Source organism: Grus americana, chromosome 7, assembly GCF_028858705.1.
Source record: "Grus americana isolate bGruAme1 chromosome 7, bGruAme1.mat, whole genome shotgun sequence".
Classification (NCBI taxonomy): Eukaryota; Metazoa; Chordata; class Aves; order Gruiformes; family Gruidae; genus Grus; species Grus americana.
The window spans coordinates 5,427,384-5,444,746 of record NC_072858.1 but is presented as its reverse complement, the minus strand read 5'-3'; the positions used below and the strand labels follow the sequence as shown (position 1 = coordinate 5,444,746).

Sequence of the window (17,363 nt, the reverse complement as noted above, 5' to 3'; positions counted from 1 at the left end):
GGGGGGGGGGGGGAAGTTCAACTTCCCTAACTGCATGCTTATGATGGAGCGTTATGACTATCCTCTTGTTTTTCTTAAAAGGTTTTTTGAAACATAAATTCTCTTGTAGGGGAAAAATGCTTTGAAAATTCAGTTGGTTTTATTCAAGGATTCTTAATTTGTATCTTGTTTCAAAAACAAGTTTTCCTTGTTTCATTTTCTTCACATTTGCAGAGAACACAGCTTAAGCCTGCTCAAACAGGAAACCAGCCATCAATATTTGCTTTTTTTAGGCACAAGGCTTTTCTGGGCTTCATAAACTGCTGATATTAAGCTGAAATGGTGTCCCGGAAGTGCTGTATATTTTGTTGAGGGACCACCTGGCACAACTTAAGACAATAGTGGTAAATGACAATTTTTATATTCATTTAAATGAAAATAACATGATGCCAAGTTCTGCCAGCTTAGAGGTATCACTCAGAGAACAACTACCCTTAAGCTTGCCCCTAGCTACAGATGTGTTTGTAGTGAGATGTTGCTTCAGTATAAAGTGATCCCAAGAGCCGGTGTGCCGGTGTGTGAATTACTGATGAATGTTTGTTATGATTATGACATTGTCCTAAGAATGCTCAAGTGTTTGTTTTTGCTGTTACTTGGTTACAGAACTCATCTTAGATCTGTGATGTTTAAATTTGTGAGGAACATGCCAATAAAATTTATATCACCTTAGTAAATTTTCTTACTTTATTGAAGAACAAACCTATGCCTTTGAAGATTTAAACCATTGTTGCATACCTTAAATATGGAGACTCTTACCTTTTGGAGACAGAAAGAAAACCAAATCAGTCAAGAGCTTAATGAAAGGCTTATACACATTTAATGTCCTTGTAGCTATATAGAAAATGTTTTGCATCTCAAACAAAAGTGTGTTAACTTTGTTATACACAAAAATGTATTTAAGTTTAGAATTTAATAGCTTATATTAATAAAACCAAACCACTAGCATTTTTAGTAGTCCGTCATCATTATGATTTTGCAAAAAGTTGAAGAGATTGCAATTACTACTGAATTGAGATTGTTAGATCTGGTCCCTGATCCCAAACTTAATGTGTCAGACTTGAGTTCATACTAGAGGATTAGTTTGGTGTTGGGCACAGAAAAAGGTTAGTTATTTTACAGATTGAGTTAAATGACTTAAAGCTGTTTACTGGAAGTTTTTGTAGGATGTTATCAAAATCACAATAATAGATTTTTAAAAAAATGTTTCTCAAAGTGATTGAAGCAATATTTGACTAGTATTCTAATTAGTCATTTTATGACAGCTGTAAATACAAGCATATATCTACAGGTTGTATATCTGATTCCCCAAAATAAATGTATGCTTACCCGTATAGCTGATTCTCCAAAATAAATACTTCAAAATGTGCTTAACTGTGTATCAGGTTTTACTGTGGTGCATCAATAGCTAGCTACAGATGGTTATCAGATGTCTGCCTCATTGTGTGTATATAACTATATTTAAATCAAATAACTTTAAGCAAGGAAACAGTAAAGGTGAACAATTTCAAGAAACATTAAAAAGAAATTTCCATATTACACAGTGAGCTCTGGAAGATGTTATAAAAAGTGTGAAGTGCTTAAACCTTCTATGTCTCATTTGTACATATTTTTGGATATGTACTATTTCTGAGCTTTGTAACAAAATGTAAAGAAGACTTAATTCTTTCTCTCCTGCTCTGGGAAAGATTTGGCATTGACCTGATTTTAATCATATTTAAATGTTGGTTTATCGCCATTTTTAGATGAGTATGCAAATATATCTTTGGTCTTACAATGCTGGCTCTTAAGGTAAAATGACTATCCCATAAAATAAAAGGAAGCAAAAAAAAAAAAAAAAAGATGCAATTGCCTGCAGTAAGACAGAGCCATAAAAGGTGAAGCAGGCAAAATGAGAATAGGTGGTCATCAGTACAGATTTTTATTTATTTTTTTAAAGCAGAACAAAAAAAGACACACACACTACATACCCCCTTCCCCAAAACAAAGAAACACCTACCAACCTCAAACTTACTACCATGTGGATATTGTGGATTTCAGTTTTGGACTAGCAAGTGTGTTGATGTCTCTGTTGCTGCGTGTACAACTTATACATATTTAATGTATAAGGATGAAAAGATGTCTGTTCTTAGACATGGTTAGACACGAAGTTCTCTTTGTAGGAGAAAAGAAAAATTTGAACAATGTTTCTAAAAGCCTTTGTGTTGAATTTGCCTAAGCAAAATATGAAAAATCACGTTGGACAGTAGAGCTGCTGATGAAGATCCTTTCTTGACCATGAAAGGCAATGTCAAAGAAGGAAGTGTAAACCTAGCACTGTCTCAACTTTGTGCAAGTTGTGAAGGAGAATCTTTGATTATTCATTAGTCATCTTGTAAAAGCTAGTCTTCGTGCTCATCTACTATTTACTACTTGTATCTTGCACTTAGGGTATTAGATATCCTAAGTTATCTGCTTCAAAGAAGTAAGAAAGACCTATCTAAAAATTCAGTGGTGGTAGTGGAGGGAAACAGCTACGCTTCACTTACTCTTGTATAGAAACTTCTTTAATGTACTAGTTGAAACTGCTCAAAATGTCATGGGTAGGCACGGAACAGTCTTAAAATTAGTGACAAGGAACTTTGCTTAGTTTCTGTGGTGTTTGTTCTGCAGTGTGATGCTCAGGGTCAGAAATGCCTTATGTGGATCGTCAGAATCGCATTTGTGGTTTCCTGGATATTGAAGAAAATGAGAATAGTGGAAAATTTCTGCGGCGGTACTTCATTCTGGACACACGAGAAGACAGTCTGGTGTGGTACATGGATAACCCACAGGTGAGATGTTCTTGGCAATAGTTATCTGGCTTCTATCAATTTAAACTTTTTTCAGGTTTTTAACAAATTTACTTAAGAAAAACAGGGTTTAATATTAGTTTATGCATCTGGAAGCTTGGGAGGGGAGAAGAGTAAATAAGTGAAATCATTGTAAATCAATGTCTCTGCTAATATGTGCAGAATTTTAAAGAAAAAAATAGAATTCTTAGTTCTGTTTAAAACATTACCAATTGCAGCTAGTAGTAAAACATTAAAAACAACTGGAAAAATCAGTGAATTGCCGATATATGAAATCTAAGTATTGACAGGAGAATTGGGGATCAGATAGGAATCCGAATTTGATATCACATGTAAATCAGTTATTTATTTTGAATCCTGATGTGCTTTGTTTGTTTGTTTTCTACCAAGTGTCTTGAATGGGCATTGCAGGTTCTTGCAGGCACTAGGTAGCGCTATATAATATAACCAGACGAGTTGAATGCCATACTAGTTTCATTATTTCAGGTCTTTTACTTCACCTTTAACCCTATGTGGAAGTATGCAGTTTTCCTTGCATTGCATGGGTCAGTTAGCAGTTTTGTGTTACCTTACTTCAACTGAATCAGTCATTCAAAAGTAATTTCTAATGATGCTTGCAGTTTCAATACAGCGTGAATGGTATGTGAATGCAAAAAGCTTGTAACCATCTTGGAGAGCATCTTTTATATAAAAGCTACTTTTACAACATACACACATGAATGTGTTTTCTAGCATAGGGGAGAACAGATAATTGCTTAGGATTTGGGTACAAAGACGGTGAAAGCGTGGGATCTAGGTCAGCTGAAAACTTCTGCCACAAGAATATTCACGTACCATTCTGCCAGGAAGACCACAGTTAAAATGCAATAGAAGTCGACTGTTCAAAGGAACCAGCAAAAAAGAAATAATTAAGCAATATGTAGTTCAATGAATGTGACTTCTGACTAAAGTGTTCAGAAGCTCATACTGAGGAGAAAAAAGGAATAATTTCTGGAAATAAGAGACTTCAAATGTTTGATCTCAACCAGTGATATGAAACAGTTCCTTTCTTCAGTTTCTCCTGTGATGTAATTAGGGCATGTGGGCAAAAACTTGAAATGCTGTAGAAATTGCAGTTCATTGGAAGTTTTAAGACTAATGATATTTGCAGTGCACAGCTGTTAAAGTTTTTAGTTTAAGCTTTTTTTTTTATGTTAGACTTCATGCACAAATGAAAGGATGACTTGCAAGGGGCAAGTTGAAGCTGCTTGATTTCTCTTCCACTGCTGCTTTAGTTTTGAAGAACTACAGAGCTTTTATAGAGCCACTGTGTGGAGACCATTCTTAATCCTTGAAATGATGAAACCCTTCATATCGGATGAGCCTGCGGTGTGTGCAGAACTTCGCTGGGCCCTTTGTTGCTGGTAGAAGGGCTCTGTTTGTATCTGTGAAAATCGGTTCAGCTGTTCAAAGAAATAATGTCTTTGAAGTCCACCATTAACTGCACATTATTATCCTAATATAAATATTATAAAACTGGTTTATGCTGGGATCAAAATCATTCTGCTAAAGTAAAACTTAAATTTCTTTATTTGGGCAGAATGAGGAGACTTTTTTATTAAATTTCAGTGTTACCAGTCTGTAGTAAACCTAACCTACTTCTTACCTTTGAAATATGAATGGAGTATAAAACAAGTACTTATCTTTCTGGCTCTGCGGGTAGCATTAGGCTTCTCTCTGCAATATAGAAGTTCATAAGGTACTACAGAATAATGAAGAGCACTTTAGGTGGGGAAAGCATCAGCAGGCAGATGCAGCACCATTCTTATGGTCTCCAGGGAGGCCTGTAGTGGGAAGAATGATGCTGTAACAAAAAGGGCCATTTTGAAAGTAAAAATTGTAATGGAAAAAGTATATTGAAAATAACACTATTTAAAGGAATAAAATCAGGAAGACTGTTTCATCAGAAACAGTTAATAAAAAAGTTAACCATGTTTTGTGGTGCTCATTTGTTTATATCTCTAGAGTACTAGCTGATTGTGAATAGTAATCTAAAAGTTAAGACTAGTATGTTAAGCAAGGATGTAAAAACAATGGACAGCTCCTTTTTGGATTGTAAATATACTTATCGTGGTCTTTCCCTGCAATAACTGTAATATTAAATGAAAATACTATGATTTTTCATTCTGGTTTTGGAAAATATGTGAGAGCGCCTTTGAAGTATCTGACATAATAGATGAATGTCACTTCTTGTCCCTTCCGCCTGCCCTGGTCAAAATACATAAGACGCCAACATCTGTTAAGGAAAAAGTATTCTTTCCGGATTTCCTGGATGCAGACCTGCAAGAATCCTTTTTCCTCTAGTAAAATACATAAACCTCTGAAACAATTACTATTTGTATTGTTTCTAGCAGTCTTTCTGTTTTTAGTCGATTAACAGATGTGTGTATAATAAACAAGTAGTTTAGATCCTGTTTCAAGCATACATTGTGTATTGTCTATAAAAAAAGTGGGATTGTCTTTTTGTTTGTGGAATTATTTGCTTTTTATGTGTAAACACTGACTGTGATATGGGAGTAAACTAGTTTCACTTCATAACATATGATTTGTTTCAGAATCTTCCCTCTGGATCTCCACCCGTTGGAGTCATTAAACTTACCTATATTTCAAAGGTAAGATAATATGTAAGATGCTTGTTGCTAAGTTTTGGTTGATAACTGCCAAGGGTTGCTTCTGAAGGCGTCAAGTTTAGACAATTTTAAAAGCCTCTTATGTAGCTCATGGGAAGGTTTTTGCTTGTGTGCTACTCCTGAAGTTTAGAGATGCGTTATGAATGTTTCAGTAGTATCAGGTTAAAATAAGAACCAGGCTAATTACCGTGTTCTCTGTTTGCTGTGTGATTTCAAATGGCAGCTCCTTGTGCTGCATAGAATTAGTATTTCTGAACTGTATGTTTCAATTCTTTATGAGTATTTAAATTCCAGTTAGTCTTGGAGAAAAGACAGGCCATTTATGAAGTGGAAGATAAGTCTTTGGGTGTGATAGTTTGCAAGTGAGTAATGATCTTTAATAGAACAGAAGAGTTTCTAGAAAATACTTAGTTCATTACACTCTGTATACACTCCCAAATATATCTGAAAGAAAACTGAATTAAGCAAGTCTCCATGATTAAATTTGTAGCAGATACTGCCTTAACAAATAAGTGGAGAAAAATAAATGATCTTCCCTTGTTTTCTCATTTCTCATCCTTTCTTTGCATCTTCCCACCTTCTTTGTTTTGTTTTTTTATTTTTTGTAAAAGATATCATTCTTGCTGGTTATATCATGAGTTTAGAAATGTCTGTGGTGACTTGCTTACGTCCTTCCTGCCTTCCTCCTACGCTTACTTTGCCCCAAACCTTACAGTTGTCATCTTAATAAATCTGAAATCTTGTGGTTTTACACTTTTAATGGGAGCAGGGGTGGTCACCTGTGCCTTTGCACCTGTGTGCACCTTTGAAGGCAGCAGCCCAAGTGTGCCTCCTGTGCGGATGCTCTGTCAAACTTGCCATAGTTCTTCTACTTATGTGGTACATGTTTTTTATTTCTGGCCAAAAAAAGGGTTTTGATGTGAGAGACTGCTTTGTCTTTTTCCCCACTCTTGCTAGATGTGGCCTATAATGAAAAAATCTAAACGCCTCCCTCAAAAAAGGACACCTGCTTCTCTCCTTCCCCAACACTGCAACATTTTAGAGACTCCTGAAGAAAAGTGACTATTATTCTATTTGTGTTAATGAACCAAAATACGACTGATGTCCTTGACAGTATGAAGTGTCCTTAAATTTTTAGTTCAGTTGAGATGTAGAACTTCAAAATGCGAGAAGTCTAATGTTTTCAGATTTCAACATTTGTCTGGTAATGGATCCTTAAACTTAAGAAATAGGAACATATGGCTTAAGCTATTTTCTTAACATAAGTTGCACATCTTGAGCTGAATTTTATATATCGTATTTTGTTATATCTGTATACCTTTATACCTAAGAAGCTTGCTAAGCTGCTAATCTTCAAATTTAGCCACTTAAAAGAGGAAAAAAAATTGTGATATCTGATGTTTATTTTGTATGCACAGTAATATTTATCTTAATTTCCCTACTAGGTTAGCGATGCAACTAAGCTAAGACCAAAGGCAGAATTCTGTTTTGGTAAGTTCTTGCATGTGGTGTGTGCATCGAGTACATTCTTCAGAAATTTGAAACAGTGATAATGTTCTGCAATTTTGTTGCTAGATACAGCTGGTAGTGTTTCGGGTTTTAAATAGCTTGTATTCACTGTTTCCTCTTTAGTATGAGGGAAATGTTGGCTTCTTCATAAGGTGTTTTTGTGGCTTTTCATGTTGCAGCTTAATGAGGAATAGGTGAGCTGTCTTTCAGATGTTTGAAATTTTTGAGGCATTAATAAGCTAATCAAAAATGATAGGTGTTTTCAGAAACATGGCATGCCTGTCAGCTATGAAGACAAGTAATTTAACTATTAATCTGTATTACCGATAAGAGTTGATTGAATTGATCTAAAAATACTGTCAGCCAATGCTCTTAGATTAAATGTCAGCCTCTATTGCTGCACTGATGAAAAATAATTTGCTTGGGGTACCTTCTAGGTGTATTGATACTTCTTTAAACTTCCGTAAAGCTTTAGATAATCATAAAAGTCCTTATGTTCTTTTTTAGATTTTTTGTATAAGTAATTTATCCAGAATTTACCATAATTCCAGATTTTTTTGACAAGCAATTGGCATTCACAAAAGTTTGTGTAGAGACTGGAATCAGCCTCTGCTCTGTTTATAAATAACCATTCTTTATGGCTTCATTCACATAGGAGTTTTAGCTCAGATGAAGGTACTGAAAATGCTTGAAGGTTTTATGACAATTAGTTAAGTTGTCCTTTGCCTGTGTTCTTAGTTAAGTTCTCCTGTCCTGTGTTGCACTGGCCTGGAGAAGGCAGGTGCACCAGACTTGTGCAGTGTTGGAGTTCCTGAAACACTTGGTAAATCACCCCTGTATGTAAAGCTTCAGGGATTCTAGACTAGTACCTAGCGTGTCAGTTCAGTGCCATCTACAGATTCCTCTGCACATGCATGTGTCAAGGTGTTTGTCTTCATCAGTTGTAAAGTTACTCGTCAGTGAGCCAGTTTTAAAAAGCCTTAATGATCCAAAGTGCTGGCTGAAAGCTTTTAATATTTCTGATTTCTTAAAGTGGTTTTGATACTTTTTAAAGGAAAAAATTACATTTATTGTCTTTTTATTTAAATTCAGGGAGTTGTTTCAGTCAACACATTATACAGTTCTGTATTTTGAATTTATGTTTGCACTTAATAATGTTTGCTTCAAACCATCTGCTTTGGGGAGAAAGATGATAGAAAAGTAAAAAATATCTTTCTAGCATGTGTTTGCTGTTAGTGATGACCTGAATAACTGTTATGTTATAGGTAGTGCAACAAAATCTGTTCAGACTTTAGCTGCAAAGCTTCAGAGTTCTGGGAAGGTTTTAGTCACTATTCATCTTAAAACTAATTTCAAGATAGGTTCTTAGACTTTGTAAGAAACCTAGCCATGATTTTTTTTTTCCACTGTTACACAGAATAAGTTTGTCCTTCTTGGATAAAGGTATGCTAGGTGTTGCCAGATAAATATATAAACTTACTAAAAGTATGCTTTCTTTGTCAAGTCACTAAAGTAAAATAAAGTTTTATATTCTGGCTATTTTACAGTTGTTCAGTCCTGAGCATCATATACTTGGTAATCAGTGCTGATTTTTCCACAAATTAAAAAAAAAAAAAAAAATCAATGGTTGTAGTCACGTTAATGAGTTTTTACAAAGGATAACAGATACTGTTCAGAGGATTAAAAGGAGAAATTGTAGAAGTCCCCAAGTATAACTCTGTTACTTAGGGAAATGGAGCTGTAGGAAATTCTGATAAAATTCAAAGCTTTATTTCTATCTAGTAAAAATTTTACAAATTCTATATGATGCTGTTTAAGTGGAGAGCTTTAAAAAAAAAAAAAAGAAAAATAGTTTTGTGGGCTTTTTTAGAATAAAGCAAGCCTGTCAAGTGGATGTATGTGTCTTAAGATGACTTTCTAAAAAGAAGTGCAGCATAGAGCTTAAATACTTCAACTGGATTTTCCATCTGAAATCAAATCTTTTTATGATGGTGTTAAGTTTGCTCTTAAATTTGTGTTGTTAACTTTTTATAATGGTTTTTAACAGTTATGAATGCAGGGATGAGAAAATACTTTCTACAAGCCAATGATCAGCAGGACCTAGTTGAATGGGTAAATGTTCTGAACAAAGCTACCAAAATCACAGTAAGTGGTTTAGTTGATACTTAGATATGCTTTCAAATGGTGACTCTCTCAAGGTGCTTAAATGTAACCTTTGCCTCTGGTTTTTATGCTGGAGTAGTCTTTTTTTGTCTACAAACAAGTCTTGGCTTGGCTTTCCAAGACTTGGAGAAACTGTGCAGAACTCCCCCTAAACTTGAGTTTATTTTACTTTTTGCTTTGAAAATTGGACAAAAATGTGTTTCTTTTTCATTATAGCGTATGATGGTTTCTAATAACTTAAAATTAACCATATAGGTTTAATATTAATTGAAATATTCAGAAGACACTTGCAAGCAATGAAAACATACACATACATTTGCCTGGTGTCAAAAGTGTGTATTTCTTAAACTATCACTAAGATAATAAGCAAACATGTCATGCATTGTTCCAAAGGCTCCCTCCTGATTTCAAGTGACATCCATTCAAAGAAATATTAATGCATTCTTCTAATAAGTGTTAAATTACTTTTCTGGTTTGTACCAGGACAGCTTGTTATCACATGATAGAAAAACCCACGTATTACCTCTGTCTTTTCAGGAGGCAGAAGTTATGGTTTTGTTTTCTCCTCTGTTTCAGGGAAGTGATGGCATGAACTGTTTTGAGGGCATACCCTTACAAAGAAGGGGTTCTGAGCATGAGTGTGCACATTTGTATTTGTTGTCAGTAACTTTCTCATTTTTAGGTCATCTAAGGATATTTCTGTGAGTTGTTTGCATTGTTTTAATGCCCTTTCTTTGGAGTTATAAAAACATTACCACTACTACTAAATTAAAAAAAAAAACCAAACAACCAAAAACAACCATCAGAAACACTAAGCCTTCTCACTTGAGTTTTTCATAAGGAGGATGCACCACAACCAGGCTTGAATTCTTTCCAGTTCAAGAAAGAGTGAATAAAGAATTAATTGCATCAAATTAGAACTTAGTCTGAAAGCTGTTAATCATATGTTTAATTTGCATTCTAGATGGCTGGTAGAATCATTAGTATTGTTTGTCTTTGAAGGAACAAACCTTTAAACTGTTAATCTGTTAATATGTTCGGAGGTTATTTAGTATGGCCAGTGATTTAATCAAATAATTAAGATCATTATTAATTTTCATAATAGCATTACTTGCTGTAGATTGTAATCTTCCAAGATTCGTTGCATTTTTTTGTCATTCTGAGTGCTGATAATTTCAAAATAACTCTGAACTTTTTCAGTCTAGCACATTGTGTAGCTATTTGAGTACTGTTTCAAAATGTGTTCCTATGAGAAGGTAGTTGTGGGTTTGGTCTGTAACATTTTAAGTAGGAGTTTGTGAGGGCTGAAGCACTTACCCATAAAGCTGTAGCTACAAGTTCCCTCTCTTGCAAGGCAAGATCTGCATGTACTAAGAGAATGTCTTATTCTTCAGCACCAGACTTGGCTGTGAACAGGGTCACTGTTTACCTGTGCTGGCAAAGTTGGGCGTTGGGGGATGGTGGGAGCGAGAGAATGAGCCTGATGCCACAGCTGAGCAAGCTGCTGAGTGCTGCCTTTGCTTGGCCAGGAGGAAGCTATCCTAGGCTGACATATGGGCTCTCAGGACTGTTTATACTTCTTTGCAGGCTGTTTTTTTTGTAAAATAAGCAGTCCTGGGCATATGAACTAGAATCACAGCTTTGGTTTTGTCTAGATCAGTTCAATTTCAAGTTTTGAATGTGCTGCAGTCTTGCATGGTAATTCACCATGTAAAGATAATTTGCATGTCCCTTCTTTCTGAAGGAATTTGGGTGTCCTCTGTAACTATCCAGTAGGTTGCTGGCTAAGAGATTCTGGTGTGAGAGTCTTGATCTCTTCTTGAAGTCACTTCAAATTTACCATACTAATGTTAGGGGTAAAAGGAGATTATAAATGAAAATGTCTTAGGTAGCTGGTTAGTGCGTTTCTTAGGTTACAAATGTTTACTACTTGTGTGAACTCAGAAATTTGAATAAACATTTCAGATCAAAACACTTACTGGGGAAATTAAATTGCTGAGGTGTTCTGATTGCTTATTTCCACATTTGAGAAGATTATCTAATAGTTCATGATGGTTAGAAATAGGTAGGTAGGGTCATTTTGGACAGAATTTAGCAATATATGTAGGATTAATGGAGGCAGTACACAGTCTTTGTGCCAAGTTACTGGAATGTGAGCGCAAATGTCATACTGGTCAGGCATTCTTTTTGACAGAAGTCTCAATACTGTAGCCCTGTGTTTATGGCCTCACTGTGCTAGTTCTACGGGCACTGGGGCATCTCCAGTCTAAAGCACTTGTTACTAAAACTGAAAGCAAGTGAAAAATAAAGAACTAGTTTGTCTACAAATTAAAAGTGCTTCTTGAAGATCAAGTATAGCTCTTATGGCAAAGCTGGGAATTGATTTTTAGATTTCAAGATACCTGATGATATGTCTCAATTGGCACCAATTTTCTTCTCAAAACTAAAGCATAGCCACTGCAACAAGTTTTCATGTAAGCTGTTCATGGCCTTTTAGAATTAGAGAACATTTGTTAAATCCTGCTGAAGACAAATTAAAAATGCTTGAGTAATGATTAAGGCTTTTTTTGGGTCTTCATAAAACTTTGTTAATTACCATATTCCACTTTCAGGTACCAAAGCAGTCTGATCCTCTGTGTCAAATGGATAATGCAAATCGTCAAGCTGAAAGCCCAGGTGGAAAGAAGCAAGTGTCTTACAGGACAGAAATTGTTGGCGGTGTTCCTATCATTACACCTACCCAGGTAATACCCTTGAAACAAGTGTGGTATTATTTGATAGCAGAAGCTTTGCTGTTTGACGGGTGAGAACACATTATATATCACAATATAGCTGCTGGCTTCCCACTTTGATGGGCACCTTTTATTGATACTGACTGGGGTTTTTGTTTTGAGGATTTCATTCCCTTTTTTCCCAAGATTATAGGGAATTATACAAGACTGATGCATTACCTCAGTATTGGCTTTTTGATCACAGATATCAGTTAGTATGCTGAAAACATCTTTTTGTGTGTGTGAAATTAATTGTTGGTGTTAGACAGAACTTGGGTATTTTTGACTGTCAGGAAAAGTGGGTAAAAAAGGGGGTGATTATCAGCTGATTAGACATAGTGAGGATGACAGCAGGTTAAACTATTGCAGAAGGGCCTTGTGAAATGGTGTGTATGGACAAACAGGATAGCAAGTGAAATTCAGTGAAAATAAATGTGACGCAAGGGATTCTGGGGAAAACAATCTTAGTTTTAATAGAAAATACTACCTTTTCGCTATGTTTTGCCCTTAAAGTCATGTTATGAGTTTGCACTAAATACATGTGTATATCTTGGGTTTAGGTCTGTAACATTCTTCATGAAGTGTCAATATTGTTTGAGAATACTGAGCACTTTCTTAGCATAGTTTCTAAATGGAGCTTGCAAGTACTCAACCAGAGCCCTTGGAGAGTCTCATCAGTTGTCTCTAGAGATATTTTGTTCTTTCAAACAGATTGGAAATGGGATTTGTGAGAATGGGATGATACAATTATTTCCCATTATAACTAGAATAGTTATTCTTTGACCTTTAGAAAAAAATGAGAGTATTCTGAACTTTCCTCTTCTTTTCTAGAAAGAAGAAATCAGTGAGTGCAGTGAAGGGGGTGATAGGAATTATTTGAAACGGTCACAAAGTCACCTTCCTTATTATACTGCTAAGCATCCCCCAGATAATGCTATTATCAAAGCCGGCTACTGTGTAAAACAAGGAGCAGTGGTAAGTATTTGAGAGCAGTGTGTTTCGTTAATCACGAACAAAGGCCCTAAGGTGGTAGTTCTACTTACCAAGTAGATGATTAAAAAAATAAAAAGACATAATTACCAGTAACTTTACCACTACTGACAATATTAAGGATGGCTAAAGATAAAACTTATCCTCCAGTAGCATGTAATTTATATCTGTATTACAAAAAGATGTCTTTTTTCTGACTTTCTTCAGTTTTATGTTATTGGAGATGTTCTGGAGAGGAAAAGTTGTGTGCACAGAGACTTCCACGTTATGGTTAGTGCATGCAATTAGGAATTCTGCTCTACAGTTACGTAGAGATCCTTATTTCGCTTACTAGAAGTATCTAAATTGAGGCAGAAGTTCAGTGTCTACATGCTTTATAATCAAAATGTTTAGAAAAAGCTAATTTTTTAGTTCAAAGGAAGAATTGTACAACTTGTCAGATCGATTAACACAGGTGGAACTCTTCGCATGATGCCTTGCATATCTTGCTTAATCCGAACTATCTGTTCCTTCTTTTAGCATGTTGCATGAGTTCTTAGACTCATTTTATCTTGGATTATGAAGCTTCTTTTTGTAACATTGCTTTTTTTCATTAAAAATAAACTACAAACCTTTAATGTACTGTCTTTTAACATTTTTATACGGGGTATTTGTGCTGCTGAGTTGCTACAGTTTCAGTGGAGATTGTTGAAAAATTCTTATAATAGAAAATACTAGCTTTCAGAATTTTAAATTTTTGCAGTTTTCAAAAAAAATAATTGAGCAGAGTCTTGCAGATTTATTTTGGGAATACTATATATATAAAAAACATATAAATAAGTATATGTAATATAAAATATTACATATGAATACTTATAAATAAATATTAATTATACAACATCATATAGTATAAATATAAACCAGAAGTATAAATATAAACCAAAAATATAAATATAATTAAATGTATAAGTAGGTGAATAGTATATAATGTGCAAGTATAGTTGTATTTCATATATAAAATATATGAATATGTATGTATTTTCCTTTAACAGATGAAGAACTGGAAGAGAAGATACTTTCAGTTAGATGAAAACACAATAGGATATTTCAAGTCTGAACTGGTAAGTTTCAAAATATGTGTTATTTTCCAGTGATAGTTGCAAGAAAATCTAAAGAAATACACTTGTATCTGATAAATGTGCTGTGCTGCTCCTGCAACTCTTAGCTCTGTACTGTAATAACTTTTTATAAGTAATTATAAAAGCTTTTCATGATCGGGAAGAACAAAAAAATAGGGTTGCTGTTAACATCACGACTTCAGTCTTCTGTTTGGGAACCAGTCTGTAGGGCACTGCAGAACAGTAATAGGGTGTGCTCTACAATTGCCCTGATTTTTGTGTTAGTATCTTGTGTCACTTTACTCAGATATAATTGTGTTCTTGAAACAGCTGATCATTATGTGGACAGACAAAACCGTAATCTTGCAATTCTTCATTTAAAGTTAGGATTATGGGGTGTTTTATCATACAAATGATGGGATCTTTCCCCATGCACTTCTTTCACCAGGGCAGCTAAGACAGTCAAAGAACTCCACTGTTTAGAAAGCAGTGTTTACAGAGTTTGTTTTGTTTTCATGGTCTTTTTTCCCCACTCATCGCTCATGAACCTCTTGACCAGTTTTGACCAAATGTTAAGTGCTTTCAGACTTCATTTAATAATGAAGTGGCTGGTACTTGGGACAGTCTGTTTTCCTCCAGAAAAAATCCCACACTTACTAAACATGAGAGCATCTGTACAGGAAGACTAAAGTTGAGTTGTAGAGTATTATAAATCAAGGAAAATTGAGTTTACAGGCCAACTTAAGATGCAAAATGTCAAGAAGCCAAATTTCAGGCTGTTTTTGAAGAGAACTTTTGCTTTACTTTTAATAAAGGAGTACAACAGTAGCAGGAGTTTGATCTTGCATCGTTGTCTTTGTTAAACTGTCAGCGTAACACAATTCTGACACATTGCCAATAATAAACCTTCTATTTTCATTTTAAAATAACTGTAGATGGCTCACAAATAAATTCTAACTCGCTGAAGAATTGTACTGTGAGAGAGTATACTAGAAAGCTGGTAGAAATGCATACACTTTTAGTGTTTTATCATGCTCCTTTCCAGTTTATTTGAAATGAACAATATAAAATCTTGTAGTGTCCTTTATTCTTCAGACTAATATCCCCTTGCTGGAGTTTGAGGAAGGTACTGGACTGACCAGCTGTCAGACAACAGGGAAGTAGATTCTGCTTCACAATTTTTACTGAAAGCAGGTTGCTCTTCCATTTTAAGTCATCCCTCTTCAGGGAAGCAAGTACTGAATAGATATAGACTATAGTGCCCTCTTATTGGACTATAGCGGTTAATCAAAGAACTCCATGGTTAGAAAACGTAATCATGATAATCATGTTTTGTATAGTTTTTTAAACAATTAGGATCTGCCTAGTCTGAAACATACATGTTGGAGAGACATTTAACCTGTGCTGGAAAGAGCAAAATTTTCATAGAGCGCAGCCCACCAAGAAGAAAACACCTGCAACAACTTAACCATCAGACTTTTATTTATCTCCTACAAACACAAAAAGGGTAAAGTGCTCTCTTCTGAAGATTTCAAGTGGTGAATTGTTTCTTTCAGCAATATGTGGGATCTCCTGCTCTTAATGAGAGTAACACGAAGACAGGAAAAAAGTTCAATAGCTATTGTTTGTTTTACCTTTGTGGTTAAGACGACTGTGGCATAGAGGTCATATTCAGCCACTGTAGCATCAGACTTCTAATTCTGGCAAACTTCTTTCTACTGGACTTCAGTTCCCTGTAGCTGCAGTCTTCAGTCAAGTATGGCTCTTACTTGAGGTTAGTTTGTCTTGGCAGCCAGCTGCTCACCAGTACTTCAAGTGAGTCTTACAGCATATCTTGAGGTGCTGTTGTTTTGCATCTGTAGGGTTCTCTGCTCTCGGAAATGTAAAAAGTTTTGGGTTTTTTTAATTGAAAAATGTGTCAATTCTGGGGATTTTTTTGTTGTGGTTGTTCGGTGGTGGACGTGTGTGTCCCCTGTTCCCTCCACCTCAATGGTTTCCTATTTTCAATTTGAGGAGGAGCCCATGTCAGTCTTCAGGTGGGGCAGAGTGGAATACAAGCAATATCAGACTTGGAAAATTATAATTTCTGAGCTGGAACAGATGTCTGTATTCCAGGGATGATCTTGCAGTTCACATTTGATGTATTACTTTGAAAACTCTGTTGTAATGGATGAGGGAACCTAGGAAGGAGCAGGAAGGGGAGAGGGGAAAAGAGGGGCAAAATAATTGAAGACATGGAGTTTGATCTGCTATAGAGACAAGTGATGTAATGAAAATTGACACTTGAGGATGATTATATTTGGGTGACATTTGCTGTTTGCTATAACAACACAAATCTTTTACAAGTATATGCAATAGAAATTGTTGAGAAAGTAGTCATTCCAGAGCTGACAGCTTTTGTTTTGTCTGTAAGCTGAAGCCAACTGAAGTAGTTCATTGTAACACAACTTAAAGAAAACACATTAGGAGGTAAAATAAGTTGTTGCTTGTTTGTGTTTTACTGCAACAACCACAGGAAAATAGTAGTATGTATGACATTATGTTGTCATGGCAAAAGTGAAAGTATTTTTGTTGTATGTTCTCACTTCTTTTCCTGTTGTGTGAAACTTGGACAGAATTGTCGCTTATATTTGTTAGGGTAACAGAATTTTCATATGCTTTATGAATACTTAATCTTTTACAGGTTTTGGTACGATTGATTTCTTTGTATAATTTTTAATTGTATTGAGTTTAGGATATAATCTTATTTATAGCCATGTCATGCAATACAGTTAGCAAAGCATCTTGTAGCGTTTCATAGCAAATGAATATAATGATGATTTTACTGAAATAAGCTGCTTGAGGCCAGATTCAGTTTTCTGATCTAGTTAGGGGAAGGGGGCAAGGATGGTTGTCTCCATTATGGTAAGGCGAATGAATGTGTTTGGTGGTTTTACTTCTTGATCTTTGCCTCCCCTTCATTGCAAGTGCCATGGTTCATTGAATATTTACAAAAGCAAATTAAATTTTGCTTGACATTACTTTTTGCATAAATGATTGCCTTGAAAGTCTCACTTACAGAAGTCTGCTGCTGTCAACTGTCCTGACTTCTGGCTTTTTGACTATGTTCAAGTTGCTAGATATACTCTACTGAAATATTTTTGCCTTTTTTTTTTTTTTCTTCCCTCCCCAGGAAAAGGAACCTCTCAGGGTTATACCACTTAAGGAGGTCCATAAGGTTCAGGAATGCAAACAAAGGTGAGGAGGGAAGCCTTGATGTGATTACATGGGATGTAGTACACTGCCTTGTCATGGCGA

General features: G+C 35.3%; 1 protein-coding gene across 10 annotated transcripts in view; it reads left to right on the top strand.

The window, feature by feature from the left end:
• The window catches only part of PLEKHA1 (pleckstrin homology domain containing A1), a 38,383-nt gene that overhangs the window by 13,020 nt on the left and 8,000 nt on the right, over positions 1–17,363 (top strand). For 8 of the 10 annotated variants that reach the window (XR_008577871.1, XR_008577872.1, XM_054831761.1 and 5 more), the window contains exons 2-9: positions 2,689–2,849; positions 5,462–5,518; positions 6,982–7,027; positions 9,093–9,190; positions 11,821–11,952; positions 12,811–12,954; positions 14,001–14,069; positions 17,239–17,303. Coding sequence is in view for 8 of the 10 variants with exons in the window: in XM_054831761.1 (XP_054687736.1) it covers positions 2,709–2,849; positions 5,462–5,518; positions 6,982–7,027; positions 9,093–9,190; positions 11,821–11,952; positions 12,811–12,954; positions 14,001–14,069; positions 17,239–17,303 (752 nt within the window). In the remaining 2 variants the exon portion in view is untranslated. Of the gene's footprint in view, positions 1–2,688; positions 2,850–5,461; positions 5,519–6,981; positions 7,028–9,092; positions 9,191–11,820; positions 11,953–12,810; positions 12,955–14,000; positions 14,070–17,238; positions 17,304–17,363 lie in introns of those variants that run through there. The other 2 variants (XM_054831767.1, XM_054831764.1) reach the window with 2 other exon arrangements.